Raw genomic sequence first — 17,035 nt, forward strand, 5'->3', positions numbered from 1 at the left:
ACAAGTACAGATTAGGGAATTCACTTTCTTCAAGGATTTTTCGTCGAACGCAAACTTTTTCATTCTCTTGGGTGTAGTGCCGTACCTTTATTTCGTGGGCCTGAGGCAAACTTCAGAATTTGGGCCCCTAAGTCAAGCAAGAAATCCATTTTTTTATTGTCCGTTGTTTTCAATCATTAAATTTTTCGATGTTCGTTCCTTCTCTTTTATTTCTTGTTATTAAGATACATATCCATATCTCCAGTTTGGCTTCGAATTAATGCCTCTACTTTTTCTCTCTTCTTCTTTTCTTTCTTGTTATTAAGGTACGTATTCGTATTTCCGGTTTGGTTTCGAATTAATGCATATATTCTTTCTCCCTTCTTCTTTTTTGAGCTCCCAACACATAATTAGGAGCCATGATATTTGACTCAAGTCACTCAACAACTAATACTTACTAAATTCTAAAATTAGAATAAGAACTACACCAATCAACTCTCCTGGAGTTTCACAAAATGTTAATGAATTAAAATTAATGAAATGCAAGCAGTTACTTGAGTTTAGAAGATTATTTCCTAGCAATCAACAATACATACTAATAAATAAGTTTCCGTTTGGCCCTCATTAAATTAAATTTTATTTTTCTCTCCTATTTTCAATCACACAATCTTCTATAAAATAATATTACACTTAAATGGAAAAATTTTCCTTCTTTTTCTGCGACTCATTTTTCAAAAAAAAAAAAATTACTATTCCACCCATTTTATTTTTAAAAAAAATGGAGGCCAAATGGGTGCTAAATAAATTTAAAACTCATAAAGTGAAGCAGAAAATAGTTTTCCACAAGCTCAAATAAAATTCTATTTGTACATAATAAATCTTGCTAAGTTAATCCAACCAAATTGCAACTTTTATTAATGCAAAACTACACAAACGGAAGTGGGGGGAAAAACATATCCAAATCATAATTATATCTTCGCCGCTCTTAGTTTCAAAGATAATTGGAAAAACGTGAAAAAACAAAACAAATTAAGCAACCAAAAGTATATTTTAAGTGAAAAATCAACAACAGTTGCTCACCTAAACCATAAAATTGATAATTAAAACCCTCTTCAACTTGATGCTTTACTTGCAATTTTTCAATAAACTGCGTAAACCTACCAAATAAACCTTCGAATTTTCAATTCCAAGCAAAACCCAGAAAGTAAAAGATTACTAATAACAAGAAAAGGGAAAAGATTAACCCTTAAAAGTCAGAAAAGTTACCTTGTTTCACATGGAAGAAATAGCTCCAAAACAAGAAATAAATGATTTTCCGCTACACGAACTAAAAAAGAGATACCCACAAATCTAAACAGAGAAATGATAAACAAAACTAACTGAAATTTGATTGCTAATGGAATAATCCACTGTCGTTCTCTGGTATTGATTCTGATCCATTTTGATTTCTCGAGGATTTTGCTATTTTGATAGATTCTGATCCATTTTGATTTTTGCCCTTATGAAGCATCGCAATATTTTGGGCCAACTCTTATAAATGGCTTAGTGGATTTAAAAAAAAAAAAAAAGGAAAAAGCAAAATTTTGGGCCCCTTAAAAAGCTGGGCCAAAGGCGGAGGCCTCTTGGGCCTCTCTGCACGTCCGACTATGCTTGGGTGAAGATGGTTTTTCAACTTTTTCTTCCTTTGTTTTCTCTCTTTACCTCTTCAATTTTTAAGAACAACTTATGGTAAATGTCTCTTACACGGAGGATTTTATACTGGGATCCTTCAATTTAATGTTTTGCGAAATCTCGGTGGTGGGAGAGTTAGAGTGACTCGGCATGGAGGTTGAAGAAAGACATGATTGAGAAAAAGGGGCTATTAGAGAGAAATAGATTTAGCATAGAGCTTGAAGAAGAGGGCATGAAGAGAGATAAAGAAAAAAGGGGTGGATTAAAAAGGGTTATTAATGGGATGAACGTAGACATTTTGAGTTAGGGGGACACAATCAAACCCTAAAGATCAAATTTATTCTTGATTTTGAATGATTCATAATTGACCCAAGAAAAATGCAGATTTAATTTAAGCACCTGTTTGAGCCCTTTTTTTATGAAAATGCATTTTGAAATAGTATTTTGATGGAGAATGTGCAATTAAAAAAAATTTGTTTGCGTGTAATATTTTATTGAAGAATGTGCAACTAATAATATGAGAGAGAAAATTTTATTTCAAAAACAATAAGAACCAAACAAGGGCTAAACATATTCCTTCATTAATATTTTACTTATCATTTTCATCCATTTGATTTTGAACAATCATTTCATTAATATTTTGTACATCACTAGAAAATATATATTAACGTTTAAAGAATTTATAGTGTATTTGATATAAACAATCAATTCAAGTAATCTAAAGAAAAATATATAACATATTCAATACTAACAATCAATCAAATAAACACAATTCATTAAATATAAGTCAAATTGGACATAATCCTTTCAGATGCATTCTATATACACGATTTGATAGGAAAAAATAGAAATTTATGTTCTAATTAGTTAAAAATTTGATTAAGAAGTGAAGATTTGTAACTAATATGATCGTTTGTAGAGAAATTTTAAAAAATTAGGAGGGTAAGATTTTAGTAAAAGGCATGAGAGCGAGAGTAGCAAGAGAGTAAGAGAAAAGAAAAAAAATTCAAACTTATTGTTATTTTGTACCTGTTTGGTTAATATTAAAATCAAATTTTTATTAGATTTTGATAAAAGTTGAAAAGTCGTTGATTTTATGAAATGTGTTATTAATATTAATTGTTACATTTGATATAGATTATATTTTAAATTCCAATGAATACCAAATAGGGCTTTATAAAAAAATTAAATTAAAAATTCCCAAAATTTAGGGAGGTCACGTGAACCCCTAGGACCCATGTCTGCCAGCGGTTATTATATGATTAATTCATTTTAATTCTATACTGGTAGTATGCACGTGCGTTTTACATCTTAACCATCGAATGAATGATATGTATAATATTTTTGAAGTATTCTACTATTTTTTATTATAATAACACTTCTTTTAACGATATTTCTCCTGATTTCTCTATTCCTTTTATACATTTAGATGTGCTTGTATTAGTGAGTGTATGATTGTGTAATTATATTTGAAAAATTTTGGGCCAGATGAACTAAGTCAATATTTTCGAGAGAGAGTCCCCATGTGCTTGTATTAGTGAGTGTATGATTGTGTAATTATATTTGAAAAATTTTGGGCCAAATGAACTAAGTCAATATTTTCGAGAGATAGTCCCCAACCTCGATAAAAGAAGAGGGTTGCAATGGGTTCGTGCTTAGCACATAACTTTGTTCAAACTTTATACTGAACAAAATGACAAAAGAGGGTTCATGTGTCCAACTTTGAATTTATTGGGAATAAGACTTATTTTGATGTTGTCTGGACGATATATATCAAAAATGGAACATTCAATCATTTGTTTCCATGTGTCGTGGGGATTCCCTTTTAACTTATTTTATCTCAAAGCTATAGAAAACAATCAATTATAGAAGAATGTTTTAAAAAAATTAGAAAAATACAATTATAATAAAACCATACACAATAAGCCAAAGCCCACTCTTATTTCTCAAAATTTTCCAAGCTGACAACATTCAAGTGCTGATATAAGCACAATATATCAGCACAATATATGTTTTACTGTTATCATTTTTAAGCCAAACAAACAATTCAAAAATGGACGAAAATATCAATACAAAAAAAAGGGTTCCAGCGACCACAAAAGTTGGTCGCTAAAGGTCAATTTTTGGTCGCTAAAGCACTTCAGCAACTTTTGGTCGCTAAAGCACTTCAGCGACCAACAAACTGTGGTCGCTGACTAGATGCTAATTTACCGTCGGTGGAGCTTCACAACGACCAAGCAACTGTGGTCGCTAAATATACACATTTCAATTGGTTGCTAAAACCCTAAACCTTGGTCGTTGATAAAGGTGAAAGTGGGTCGACCCGTTGTAGCAAACGTCATTTGCAACCAATATCTTTGGTTGCAAAAGGTCTTTAGCGACCACCGAGTGGTCGGTAAAAGATCTCCCCTTTTTTTTTTTTAATTTCATTCTTTTGCAACCAAATGTTGGTCGGTAAATGAATTAGATAAAAAAAAACAAAAAAAAACTATCGCACTTCAGCAACCACATGGTGGTCGGTAAAGGGCTATATTTGAGGTAAAAATTGGTTAATTTGTATCCTTCTACAACCAAGTTTTGGTCGGTAAAAAGATAGTAAAAACTGATTATGCGATGAAATGTTGGTCAGTAAAGATGCACCATTAGCAACCAATATTTGATTGTTATAGCCATTTAATAATTTTCTAATTAATAAATATAATAAAAAATGCACAAAAGAAAATAACAAAAATAAAGAAATTCACAATATACAATATTAACTACAAAAGGTAATTGTCATTGCATATAAAATAATTATTAATAATCATTACATTAATTTAAATAACCTATATTTAACCACGAAATGTGTCAATGCACCTTAATATCTTAGTTACAAATGTCTACTAGACTTTTAGCACAAATGGTGCATAGACAATGAAAAATGAGTTATAGACTAGGAAATTGTGAGGCACGAACTCCAGCACTGCAGCTTCAATCACAAACAAATCAAAGTCCTTGTGAATCTCCTGCCCATCAGGAATGCTTAGCTTCCCATCAAAAATCATCTTCATTGCCATAATGTTATAATATACATAAACAAAATCCACAAAAAAGCAGAAAGAGATCAGCATATGATAGCAAGCTCTTTCACAAACAAGAAAATCGAAAGAAAATAAAACAAAGACCTGATCAAAAGTAAATCGAGACTAACTAATTGTACAATTTTATAAGCAAAAAGTTTTTGATTTTGGATAAAAGTAAATAAGAACAACCAATATAATAGTTTACTCTAAGAACAACCAATATCATAGTTTACTCTCTCCTTTTTTTCTCCATGATTGCTTAAACTCGGGAAAGAGGAAAAAAATAAGATTACAACTTCAGACAATCAATTCAGTATTCACAAATTCTGTTTATTAAATGGCAATAAGACTTATCATTCATTAAGTGTGTTGAACTTACACGACATCCAAGTATTAAATGGCAATAAGATTTATCATTCATAAAGTGTACTGAACTTACATGACATCCAAGTCTTAACCTCCATATTTTTCAAACAGGAACTCACCAATTTGCTTTAAGCTGTCCAATAGTGCATATATAGCCACGATAGTGAAAAGAAGAATAATTCACGATTCACAATTAACTGGGAACATTCAAGATAAAGCAGAATCTTGATAATTGAGCATTTAAATGAGCTTCACAAGCATTTTATGTTAGCCTATAGTGTTGTCCTGATGACATGGGCTGATGCAATCTATAATTAAGGAGTTAAAAAATGACCTTGGCTCTCTGGAAATAGCATGAGATAAAAACATAAAAACCTGAAGAGACACCATGAGATACTTATAAAAAGATGTGAAAGCTATTTGGGAATGGAGATATCCCATTCACATATCAATTGAAGATATCTTAGTAAAAATTTGAATAAGAGATACCCAAATAATATTCCATGAAATAAATTTACACGTGCAGAACATATATATTATCATATGACCAGGTTGATAGCCCAATATTCACCGAGTGATCATCATCCAATTATTAATGTACAATATTTTTTATACATTACTTGCGTAGAGGGACGCAACCTTGCAGTCCATCCCTCAATTTCCTAGACAGCAACATATATATGAGATGAAAGTTCTCTCTGTGGATGACAGTGATGCACAACATAGCAATAGAGATAATCCTCCTACAAGCAGGCAATCCAAAACATTAACTTGGTACCTATGTCACTTGCAAGAGCTAGACAATGACCATTAACTTTTGGAACTTGAAGTCATAATACACATGGTTGAAACATTCAAAGAATTGAACAACCAAAAGCAAAGAAATTTCACTTTGAAGCTCACACCACTTAAGATATGCTTTTCTCTGAATAACTAGTAGAGATTGATAAGTGCATTTTATGCACTTATTCGGATTACATAACTAGGTTTTTATGTCGTCAAATTATTAATTTTTACCAACTTGTGTTAATTTTCTTTTGTTTTTAGTTATGGACCCGTTTTGAAGCAATTGGAAAAGAAAATAATCAATTGGCTGTTACATTGAATTTGTGGACTAAATCTCGCGGAATAAAAGATGGAGGATCAAAATTGAGGAGAAAATGAAGAGAAGGACTAACTTGCATTACCCGAAAGAATTGAGTACACAAAACTTATTGGACTTGGGCTCCTAAATTGTATACAGAACAAGGGAAAACTGTAATATATATATACAAACATAAACCTACAAAATTGAGAGGAAGACAAAGCTAAGTTCATAGACACATACATAGAAAACGGCAAATTGGTGAAGTAGGAAAATTTGAGTGGCGGAATATATAAAGTTGGCCGGCTGCTGGGATTTTGAGAAAAGGAATTCTTCCACCAAAACAATTGAGAAGCTTGTGGGGTGAATTAGTGGGCTGCAAAAGTTAAATTATATATATACACTCACCCACATAAAGCCGATAGATTGCGTGGTTGGATTGTGATTGTCGGCCAGCAGGTGGGGAATTAATTGGTGGGCTCAAATCTGATTTTTATACATATATAATTCCCACAGGAAGCAGGCTGCTTGGGGAGACATTGGACGGTTGGAATTAAGGAACACGCATACAGAAGCAGACGACATCACGCAGAAAAGAGGAAAAAGACCGCAGATCTACATATTGAAAGATTAATCATGTTTCGTCAATTATTGGTGATGTCGTTCCACTTTTATTTATTTAATTCTGCCATTATGTTAGGCTAGATCTCTTCGTGCTGGGATTTTGCGATGAACCTTATATTATGAATCCTTAATCTTGAATTTTATTCATTTGACGTTAAAACATGTTTTTAATTATTGAATGATTTGCATGTATTTTATTTTCTCTACAATTATGTGCGCAATAGTTGTATGAGATTTGTGACTTGTTTTACCCTCGAGAGATGGAAAATAAGTTGGACATTATGTTAATTGTCGTAAAGTCCGATAGGGGATAGAAATATACCGCTATGCTTTACGTGATCTTTAAGTATTCATAAATTTTTAATGCATTTTTATATGTTCGCATTCGTCACAGAAATATAGTCGGGTCACATGTAAAAATAGGATTAACTCTACTCGAAAGAGATTGTTAAACAAATTAGGAATATTGATCTTCATAATTGAATCGTGTTGTCAATTTTATAAAATTCGGATTAAAGAGGGTTGATATAAGGGGATTCGGGATCTTAGTACGCACTTCGTTATCATATTTTTATAAAATTTGCATTTAGTTATAATTACGCATTTAATTGAGTTAATTTAAACTTTATATCTTTAAGTAAGTTATTAAATCACAATATAGTTAGCAAAAAATCACGAATTTCTATTGTTTCGGTTAAGGCGAAGATAATTTAAATTTAAACTAATACAATCTCTGTGGGACGATACTTGAACTTAAAAGGTCCACTTTATTACTTGAACGCAACCCGTGCACTTGCGGTGTAGGATTTTAGCAAACAGAGATTCCCACATTCAATAAAAATTATATAAAACATACTTCCTCACCCATTATCATCCAAAGCTAAAAGATGAAGATGAGCTTTCTCCAAACCAAAGAAGTTACCTTATACATATAATAGAGACTTGTCTCTCTTCTTCAAACAAAGATGTTGTCTCACTCTTGTTTAAGTGGGTTACATTAAAACTCAACTTTCATCTTTCAGGCTTGAAGAATGATGATATAATACTGACTCCAGTGACTTATTCATTCGACATGCCATCTTGTAAATTTGAGAAAATAAAATAGGACCACAATTGAGTCAAAGAGGAACAGAAAAGCTAGAATTGATGAAGCCAGAATTTTCTTTTTAAAGTTTGATCAAATAATGTATCGCAATTGAACTATTATGCAATCTGCTTCATTTATTAGGTTAAAAAAAAAAAAAAAAAATCCAGGATCAGGGAAGGGGAAATAGAAAACCTGATGGTCTCAAGAGCGAGAATGGCTTTGGTTATGGTCCCGCTAAAGCACCACTAAGGAACACACCAGCTGCTCTACTTCTCAGAATATCCTGAACCAAAGCAAAGCAATTTATTCACATTTAGACACCCAAATCAGTTGAAATTTGATGGTATTCACCAATCATTCAATTCAAGACTTGCAACAGCTCGTATTTAGCAATTGAAATTTGACGTAACATCGAGAAGCTGAATAAAATGGAATCCAGTTGAAGCATTTGGCGCATAAGAGATCACGAGAATTTAAAAGAGAAGGAAATAGGTAGAAGAGAAGAACTTTGGAGAAAGAGAGAATTAGGAGGGCAAAATCAACATCAATTGAATAGCAAATTCTATTTTTAATGAAAAAAAACCCTACACCTATAGGTAAAAACCTCTAGTAACAAGAGAAAAGCTCACAAGTTAAAAACTCAGTCGAAATCACCACATGAAAGCCTAAATCATCATTAAAAAAGACATGGCAAAAATTAAAACTATGAAAACATACTACATTTATTAATGTTCACCTATAACAGTTCCCAGCTAGAGCATATCCGTTGTCACATAAACTTTATAAACAAATGATGCTAAATTTCAACTACATATATCAGCTTCAAAAATTAACGATTAACTCACTAAGAGGATTTATCTCTCCACCATAACCCTAACCCGTATCACCTCCTCAAAAGCAACAGCCACCTCCCTAGACACACCATACAATGTCCCTCTTGAGTGACCAGCCCATAGGAGAAAAATACTCCTACAAAAATGAACGAAATCAAAACCAAGAAAAAATAATCATAAAATGCGATAAAAGAAAAGAAGAGTAAAAGAAGAAATCCATTTACATAACAGGCCGAAATCGTATAGTATCCTGCACATTCATGGAACCCACTTAATACCAACAACCACGATTGAACAAGTTCAAGTAAAAGAAGAGTAAAATAAGAAACCCATTTACCTAGGAGGCCGAAATCATACAGTAACTATGAGTTTTCTTTAGCTTTACTCGAAGTTGTAGCAGTGGATGTGACGGACTGGTCGGCCCATGGCATTGTTTAGGTGGCACTGGCACAGCAACGAAGAACTAGAACCAGACCCGAGAAGCGGGTGCTGCAAGCGAGTTCGCCTAAAATACCATCAGTAGGATGAGAAAGCTTAGAGCGACTGCTACGGTAAGCCAACATGGAAGAAGCGAAAAGAGAGGGGGGAGGGGGGGGGGTAGCTAGAAAAGTGATGTGCAAGACAATTTTTGCCCTTCGTGAATAATAGTGTAATTGCAAGGCAAGTACTTCATTTTCTTACAATATAACTTTTAGCCCTTAGTAATAGAACACTAAGTCCATAAATTCCTATTTTATTTCATGTCTATCACTTCTAAGTATTAGTAATTTCAAATTAAGCCTCATGAAATCATTTGTTCAACTTAAGTCCTTATTTTGACTGACTTTGACCCATTGATTTTTTTTTTTAATTTGATTAAATAATTTATTGACTTCAACTATAATGAGTGGTGTGTAATAGTAAGTATCAACACTTATGCAATTTATTCGAGCCTATCTAGCAACGATTTTTGCTGAAATTAATATGAACTTTTGGACCGTTGCCACAATAAAGTGTGAGGAGGAAGTCAACAATTGTAGGTAGCAACAAGCATAATGGGTAATAGCAAAAACATTTTTTTTTTATTTTATCATTCGATTTTTAGACTTCAATATTTAACTTAAATAATTAAACACAATTACAAAAACAATAATTTTGTCATCGATTGACATTTAGAGGCTGTTTGGTAGCCATTATATTTCCCCCAGTAATTCATTTTTGGATCGTTTCGAGTCCATCTCTGACAAAGCATTAAATTGTATGCAGGCGCCTACCATTCTCATTTCCTCCAATTGCCCCAGATATGTGCATGGGTGGAAATTGTGGAATAAAAAATCAAGTAAGGACAAAGAGGGCAAATATGGGAATTTGCACATTTTGAATTAGATTTGGAGAATAAAATATGACGTGTACACCACATTGATTTGATAGGAAAAATGCATTTTGCCAATTAATGGCTACTGTTGACAACCGAACTTCGATCTAAATTAAAACAGTTCGCTAACCCCACCTCAGGCAAATGGGAGTTCGGTTCCTACTCCCAGGTCGGACAATCCCGCCGTTATCTCAAAAAAATATCATGATTATTCCCTGTCACATCATTCTATCAATCAAATACACTTGCCACAGGTAACATCATCGCCGCCCGAAACTACCAATCCTAAGTCCTAATCCTCAAGCTCCTTTTAGGTCATCATTACCTGAGGAAAACATTAACACATGGCCACCGGCCTCGTTGAGTAATCACAGGAGAATTCGGCGACCCGAGCTTCAAGCTCAGTATTGTTGCTGATTTGATGTGATTTCGGTTGAAATTATGTATAAATAGTTGAATAGGACTCTTGTAAAGGGCAAATGAATTCATATAACGACTCATGGCACACTTACACTTTCTAAACATATTTTGTGGTCTCTTTCAACAATAAATCACCTTTTTTCTTAAAGTTGACCTAAGATTAGTCTTACTAATTTTGACGTCAACAGTTTGGCGCTAGAGGAAGGGCCCTAATTGTGAAAAATAGTCTCATTCTATCTACAAAATCCGAGGGCCATAGGTCATAGCTCAAGTTCCAGAAATCCATCTCACACCCACCCTCATGAAACGAATACACCACCAAGTTCTCCATGACGGCAGGACCTCAAATGACCGCCATGAGGGAAGCCCTGAAAAGATTGACAAACACAGTGGGATGATTGGAAAGAAATCAAGCCCACACGTCCCCCACCAAATACCGAGGAGGAATTCCCTGTAAGGACAAAGGTAAGGTGTCCCCCCCCCCCAGGAGGACTCTCCACTTTGTAAGAGGAGAATCTTTAAGAAGCCGAACTGACGAGGTTAGAAGTAAGGAACCTGAGGCGAGGAGGACTGCAAGTGTGTTCGACAGATTGGGGACCCAGCACTCGCTGACCCTTATGTAAGGACAACCCAACCTGAAACTTCCTTTGGGATAAACAGAACCTGAACTAAGGGCGTTTAAAAAACGCATCGTCGACCTGAAGGCTAAAAACAAAGGTGGCACTGAAGATTATCAGACCAAACGAAATTCCCCCTTCACTGAGGATATTCTTATAGAACCATTACCTGAAAAATTGAAAATCCCCAAGATGGCCGCATACTAAGGGGATGGTGATCCCCTTAGCCACCTTGACAAATACACCTCGCGGATGTGACTACAGGGGACAAGCAACGCAATCATGTGCCGGGCATTCTCCCTGACTCTGGGAGACAAAGCTCAAATATGGTTTAGGAGACTACACGAGAGGACGGTAAAGAATTTGGATGATCTGGCCACGGCATTCTTGGCCCAGTTCATGGGCTTCAAGGCCAGAACCACGCCCAAAGAATGACTAGTGAACATCAAGCAGGGAAGAAGTGAATCCCTCAAAAGCTATCTGAGCAGGTTCAACAAGCAATCCATGGAAGTGGAAAAAATATCTGATGATGCGGCACTCATAACCGTATTAGCAGGACTAAAGCCCAAAACAAGATTTTGGTGGTCATTACACGAGGACAGTCCAAGGACTTATCACGAGTTCCTAAACCAAGCTGATAAATACATAAGTGCTGAAGAAGCAACCTTTGACCAAGAGGAAGCCAGATGCGAAACCGACCTCAGCAATACGGTAAAGGAGAAAAAACTAAGTTGCCATCCCCAGCCCGAAAGAAAGAATGATAGGAGAGAAAGAGAACATCCTAGGGCTCAGCTATACAAATTCCGAGAGTACCACCCACTCAAAGCCTCCTTGGAAGAGATATTTACGCAAGCCAATGTAAAAGAGGCATTTTGCAGACCTATGATCCTAAAGGACGGATAGGCAAGACAACATCAAGGACGATACTGTCGATATCACAGGATGGTGGGCCATGACACTGATAACTACCGAGACTTAAAAGAGGAAGTTGAGTCCTTAATTTGAAGAGTCGGTTACAGAAGTTTGTTGCCAAGCCAAAAAAAGCAGATCGACCTACGATGCAGCAGCCACTGCTGTAGGGGCTTCCCACACGAGCTCAGCAGGTAGTCCCTAACCGTAATCCACCCCCACATGTCTAAATCAAAATGATGGTGGGAGAAAATCAGTATATTGAGGGATCCAGAAGGGCGAGACGAAGACAAGCCTAAAGTGCAAGAACCATGCCGAACTACTGGAATCAAACCCCTCAGATCGGTATAGACCCTGAATGGTTCTAGTTCACGAAAGAAGATTCTGAAGGAATCCTTCAAGACAAGAGTGACGCCCTAGTGGTTACAATGACGGTTGCCAAAGTAAAAGTCCACCGCACTTTGGTAGACAATGGAATTTCGGTCAACATACTATACTCATGAACTTTGAGGTAGTTGGAAATATCAGAATGCTACCTCCAATCGTACCCAAGGAAACTATAGGGATTCTCTGGGGATCCTATTGAAGCCCAAGGTCAGATCGTCCTTATTGTGGAGCTGGGCGAAGCTCCTCGGCAAAGAAGGATACTAGCAGATTTTGTGGTGGTCGATTTGCTATCCAATTATAATGCAATATTGGGACGACCCATTTTGCACGAGCTAAAAGCTGCCACATCAATTCATCATTATTACATGAAATTTCCAACTCCTTACGGGACAAGAATTATCCGAGGAGATCAAGCTACTGCAAGGGCATGCAATGTCGACCTGCTAAGGCCACAAGTTAACATGCTAAGGAGCAGGACGAACATGCAAGCTGGGAAAGCCAGATTGAAGAGACCAATCGTTGCGGATCTCTCGGAGATCGGCATAACTGAGAAGAACCTCAAAAAAGCCACATATGAGCAACTGTCCTTTGACGAGAAGGAGGCAGACTCACATCCTTACCTTGGAGCTCTGGTAATCTCATTACCTGTGGCTGGGGTAACCATCCCCAAAGTCTTGGTAGATACAGAAAATGCTCTAAACATCCTATTCGGTAACATCCTTAAATGGATGGGTATCCCTGCTAACTTCCTTCGACCATACCCAAATATGATCCTAAGATTAAGCGTAACCTTGACTTCTGCAAAAGGATCGATCAAACTCAAAGTTGAGTCAGGATCAGTACCCCGGCAGGTGAAGATGAACTCCGAGTTCGTGGCATTCGACCCTCCCTTCCCTTATGATGCTGTGATGAGACAGCCCCTACTCTTCAGCTTGAGAGCAGCAGTTTCCCTATATCACTATTATAACAAATTTTCCACACCCCATGGAATGGGTGAAGTCAAAGGAAACAGGGAGCTCATCGAAAGATGTCAATGGAAAGCCTGTACCAGCCATCAACTCAACCCCTCGGGAGTGCATATGGCAAACATATGAGAATCCAAACTCATTCCACTATACTCGCGGACCTGGATCGAAGGTGGAGAACTCGTCAATGAACTAGAAGGAGTTCAAGTCTGTGCCAAGGACCCAACAAAGGAGCTCAAAGTCGGGTGCATGCTACAGCCCTCCATCCGAAGCGAGATTGTGGCCTTCCTTAGACAAAACCTTGATATCTTTGCCTGGAATCATGAGGACATCAAAGGAATAGATCCCAATATCGCATGCCACAAATTACAGGTTGATCCTTCAGTTCGGCCAAAGCAGCAAAAATGACGACCTCTGAACCCTGAAAGATATGAAGCACTCAACAAGGAGGTGTAAAAACTATTGCACAATGGTTTCCTCCATGAGGTGAAATACCTTAAGTAAGTCGCATATCCGGTCCTTGTGAAAAACACAACAGAGATTGGAGGGTATGCATAGACTTCACCGATCTCAACAAAGCATGCCCAAAGACAGTTTTCCTTTGCCAAAAATAGATCAAATGGTGGATGCCACTGCCGGACACAAACTACTCAGCTTCATGGACGCGTATTTCGAATATAACCAGATACCAATGTACGGCGCAGATCAAGAACATACCTCATTTGTAACTGACCGAGGTCTTTACTACTACAGAGTAATGCCATTTGGTTTCAAAAATGCTGGCGCCACTTACCAACGACTTGTGAATTCCATGTTTTCCCAGCAGATCGAAAAAATAATGGAAGTGTGTGTTGATGATATGCTGATCAAAAGCATCAATGCAAAGGACCACTGTCAGCACCTGACCGAGATGTTTGATATACTGAGAAAATATGGAATGAAGTTGAACCCAAGGAAATGTGCTTTCGGGGTCAGCTCTGGAAGGTTCCTAGGTAACATTGTAAACAATCGAGGAATCAAGGCAAATACTGAAAAAATACAAGCTGTCATCCAAATGAAACCTCCAACCAAACCCAGAGAGGTACAAAGTTTAACCGAAAGGGTTGCTGCCCTCAGCCGGTTCGTTTCCAAGTCTACGGACCATTACAAACCCTTCTTTGACACGTTTTGAGGAGGAAAGAAGTTCGAATGGACCAAAGAATGCCAGGACGCCTTTAACGAGCTAAAGAGACAACTAGCTCAGCCTCCATTGTTTTCAAAACCTAAGGCAAGCGAGGTCCTGAAACTTTATTTATCTATTTCAGAGCATCCATTAGTGCCGTTCTAACCTGAGAAGAAAACGACGTTCAACACCCGATCTATTATGTAAGCAAAGCGCTTCACGAAGTCGAGCTCAAATATTCGCTTGTAGAGAAACTGGCATTCGCCCTGCTGATGGCAGCGCCTAAAACTGAGGCCATATTTCTTGGAACACCCCATTGAGGTCCTCACCAATTCTCCATTGAGGCAAACACTACAAAGACCCGACACTTCAGGTCGGATGGTAAAATGGGCAGTCGAGCTCGAACAATTCGACATCAAATACACCCCTCGTTCCTCCATCAAGAGCCAAGCAGTCGTCGACTTTGTATCTGAGTTATGCAACGTCCTAATCGAGGAACTACAGAAAGAAACCCCATGGAAACTTTATGTCGACGGTTCATCCACTAGAGAACGATCTGGGGTAGGCGTCGTATTAATCAGCCCTGAACATCGCATATTCTGCGAAGCCTTGCCATTTGACTTTAAAGCCTCAAACAATGAGGCTGAGTACGAAGCTCTCATTATCAGAGCAAGGATGGCCTTAGGGTTGGGGATCTCCGACCTAATCATACACAGCGACTCCCAACTAGTCGTGAATTAGGTCAACGGTGTATATATGGCGAAAGAAGAAAGAATGGACAACTACCTACGAGTTTTAAGGAAGGAACTTGAAAGGTTCAACACCATCCAAGTCAAACAAATTCCTCGATCCCAGAACAGTCACGCCGATGCACTGGCCCGCCTAGCCACTAGTGAGGGAATCGAAAAGTTCGATAGCATCCCCGTGGGAAGAATATCCCTACCATCCACCGAGCTGGCCGAAGTGGTCCTTATGATGATAGGCCCCAAACCAACCAGGCAGGACGAGATCATCGCCTACCTAAAAACTGGGAAATGTCCCGAAAACTCTACAGAGGCTAGAAAGCTCCAAATTAGGTCAACTAGGTACACACTCATGGACGATGGACTATACAAACGGGGATATTCTACACCCTTGTTAAGGTGTTTGAACGAAGAAGAAGCTCAGCAAACCTTGCAAGACATTCATGAATGAATATGTGGAAACCATTCAGGTTGGCTCTCATTAGCCCACAAGATTATACGACAAGGATACTTCTGGCTTGCAATAAGACGTGATTCCCTCGAATTTGTCAAAAGATATGACAGTGCCTCGCCCCCATCATAAATACTCCACCCGTCCTTTGCAAAATGGGGGGTCAACCTAATTGGACCTATGCCCATTGGAAAAGGAGGTGTAAAATTTGCCATCCTCGCAGTTGATTACATCACCAAATGGGTCGAGACAGAGCTACTTGCCAAGATCACCGAAAAACAATCGAATTTTTGTGGAAATCAATCATCTGCAGGTTCGGCATACCTCACTCCATTGTTACGGACAATGGAAAATAGTTCGACAATGTACGACTTTTAGATTTCTGTGAAGATTTCGGCATCAAGAAACATTTCTCAACGTCGAACCATCCGCAGACAAACGGCCAAGTCGAAGCCATTAACAAGATTATTAAGCACACATTGAAAGTAAAACTTGACTTGTTTAAAAGAGGATGTGATATGATCCAGGAGTCGAGCCCGACGAAGGCAAGTGCGAGACGAGACCCGTTGATAGTCGATGGCGGACCAATGACGCGATCAAGGGCAAAGCAAGTGAAACAAGTGATGGGATTTCTCATTTAAGAAACCATTGGTGGAACCATGTTCGGGACTCAAAATGGAGCAACTTTCATGTTCGGGTCGAAAGCCAAATCAACTTGGATCAATTTGTTATCAAGCGACGAAACCGGAGGCTGAAAATAAACTTGTGCGACCGCACAGCAAAAACACCATGCGGCTGCATAGTGGCATACCGAAACTTAAATTGGCATTTTTGTTGAACTATGCGACCGCATGAAAATACACCATGTGGCCGCACAGGCCAAAATTTTGGCGGATTTTTCAATTTTGGCGATTTTCCATATTTTGTTAGATTTTGATTCTTTTCCATATTTTGGAGATTATGCTCAACTTTTGCACGATTTTTACCAAGTTTTTAGGTTTAGTATAAAATAGGAGTTTCCATTCAATTGTTAAAAACCTTTGACATTATTGATATTGAATTAAAGTGAGGCGTATTATATTCTCTTCATCGTTCTTTATTGAACAATTTTGAACTTATCAAGTGATAACTTGTGGCGTTCAAACAACCGGATTTAATTCTTGGATTGCATGATCAAGGGGTCTTTCAATGGTCGTTCTTGTTAGGTTTTTTGGTTCGACTTTCTGTTGGGTTAATCATAAACTCTTGGATTAATTTGGCTTTCTTGGGTTCGTCAATCTCGTTGTGGGTTTCGTAGTCAACGTTGCTATGGGGTTCGCAT

The 17,035-nt window shown here is 37.3% G+C and overlaps 1 protein-coding gene and 1 long non-coding RNA gene across 3 annotated transcripts; one reads left to right on the forward strand and one right to left on the reverse strand.

Annotated features, from left to right (window-relative positions):
* Positions 1 to 4,405: 4,405 nt before the first annotated feature.
* On the reverse strand, positions 4,406 to 9,265 carry LOC111369876. Of its 2 annotated transcripts, XR_002698318.1 has the most exons (5): positions 9,044 to 9,265; positions 8,931 to 8,956; positions 8,719 to 8,842; positions 8,066 to 8,156; positions 4,406 to 5,821 (listed from the first exon to the last, which is right to left on the reverse strand). It is a non-coding gene; the product is annotated as an uncharacterized LOC111369876 (long non-coding RNA). The 2 variants fall into 2 exon arrangements; XR_002698317.1 differs by lacking the exon at positions 8,931 to 8,956 and having other exon boundaries at positions 9,044 to 9,261.
* Positions 9,266 to 13,977: 4,712 nt separating this feature from the next.
* Positions 13,978 to 15,261, forward strand: LOC111369139. Its single transcript, XM_022990622.1, has 2 exons — positions 13,978 to 14,439; positions 14,800 to 15,261. Exons 1-2 carry the CDS (start codon positions 13,978 to 13,980, stop codon positions 15,259 to 15,261), a joined length of 924 nt encoding a protein of 307 aa, XP_022846390.1.
* Positions 15,262 to 17,035: the final 1,774 nt, after the last annotated feature.

The sequence above is a fragment of the Olea europaea genome, chromosome 20, assembly GCF_002742605.1.
Source record: "Olea europaea var. sylvestris chromosome 20, O_europaea_v1, whole genome shotgun sequence".
NCBI lineage: Eukaryota > Viridiplantae > Streptophyta > Magnoliopsida > Lamiales > Oleaceae > Olea > Olea europaea.

Bases quoted from the DNA above. Each gene is read 5' to 3' on its own strand.
- LOC111369139 (XM_022990622.1), top strand. From the start codon at position 13,978: ATGGTGGATGCCACTGCCGGACACAAACTACTCAGCTTCATGGACGCG. The intron at 14,440-14,799 runs GTACAAAGTTTA...TGCTGATGGCAG, and splicing joins CTCCAACCAAACCCAGAGAG to CGCCTAAAACTGAGGCCATA.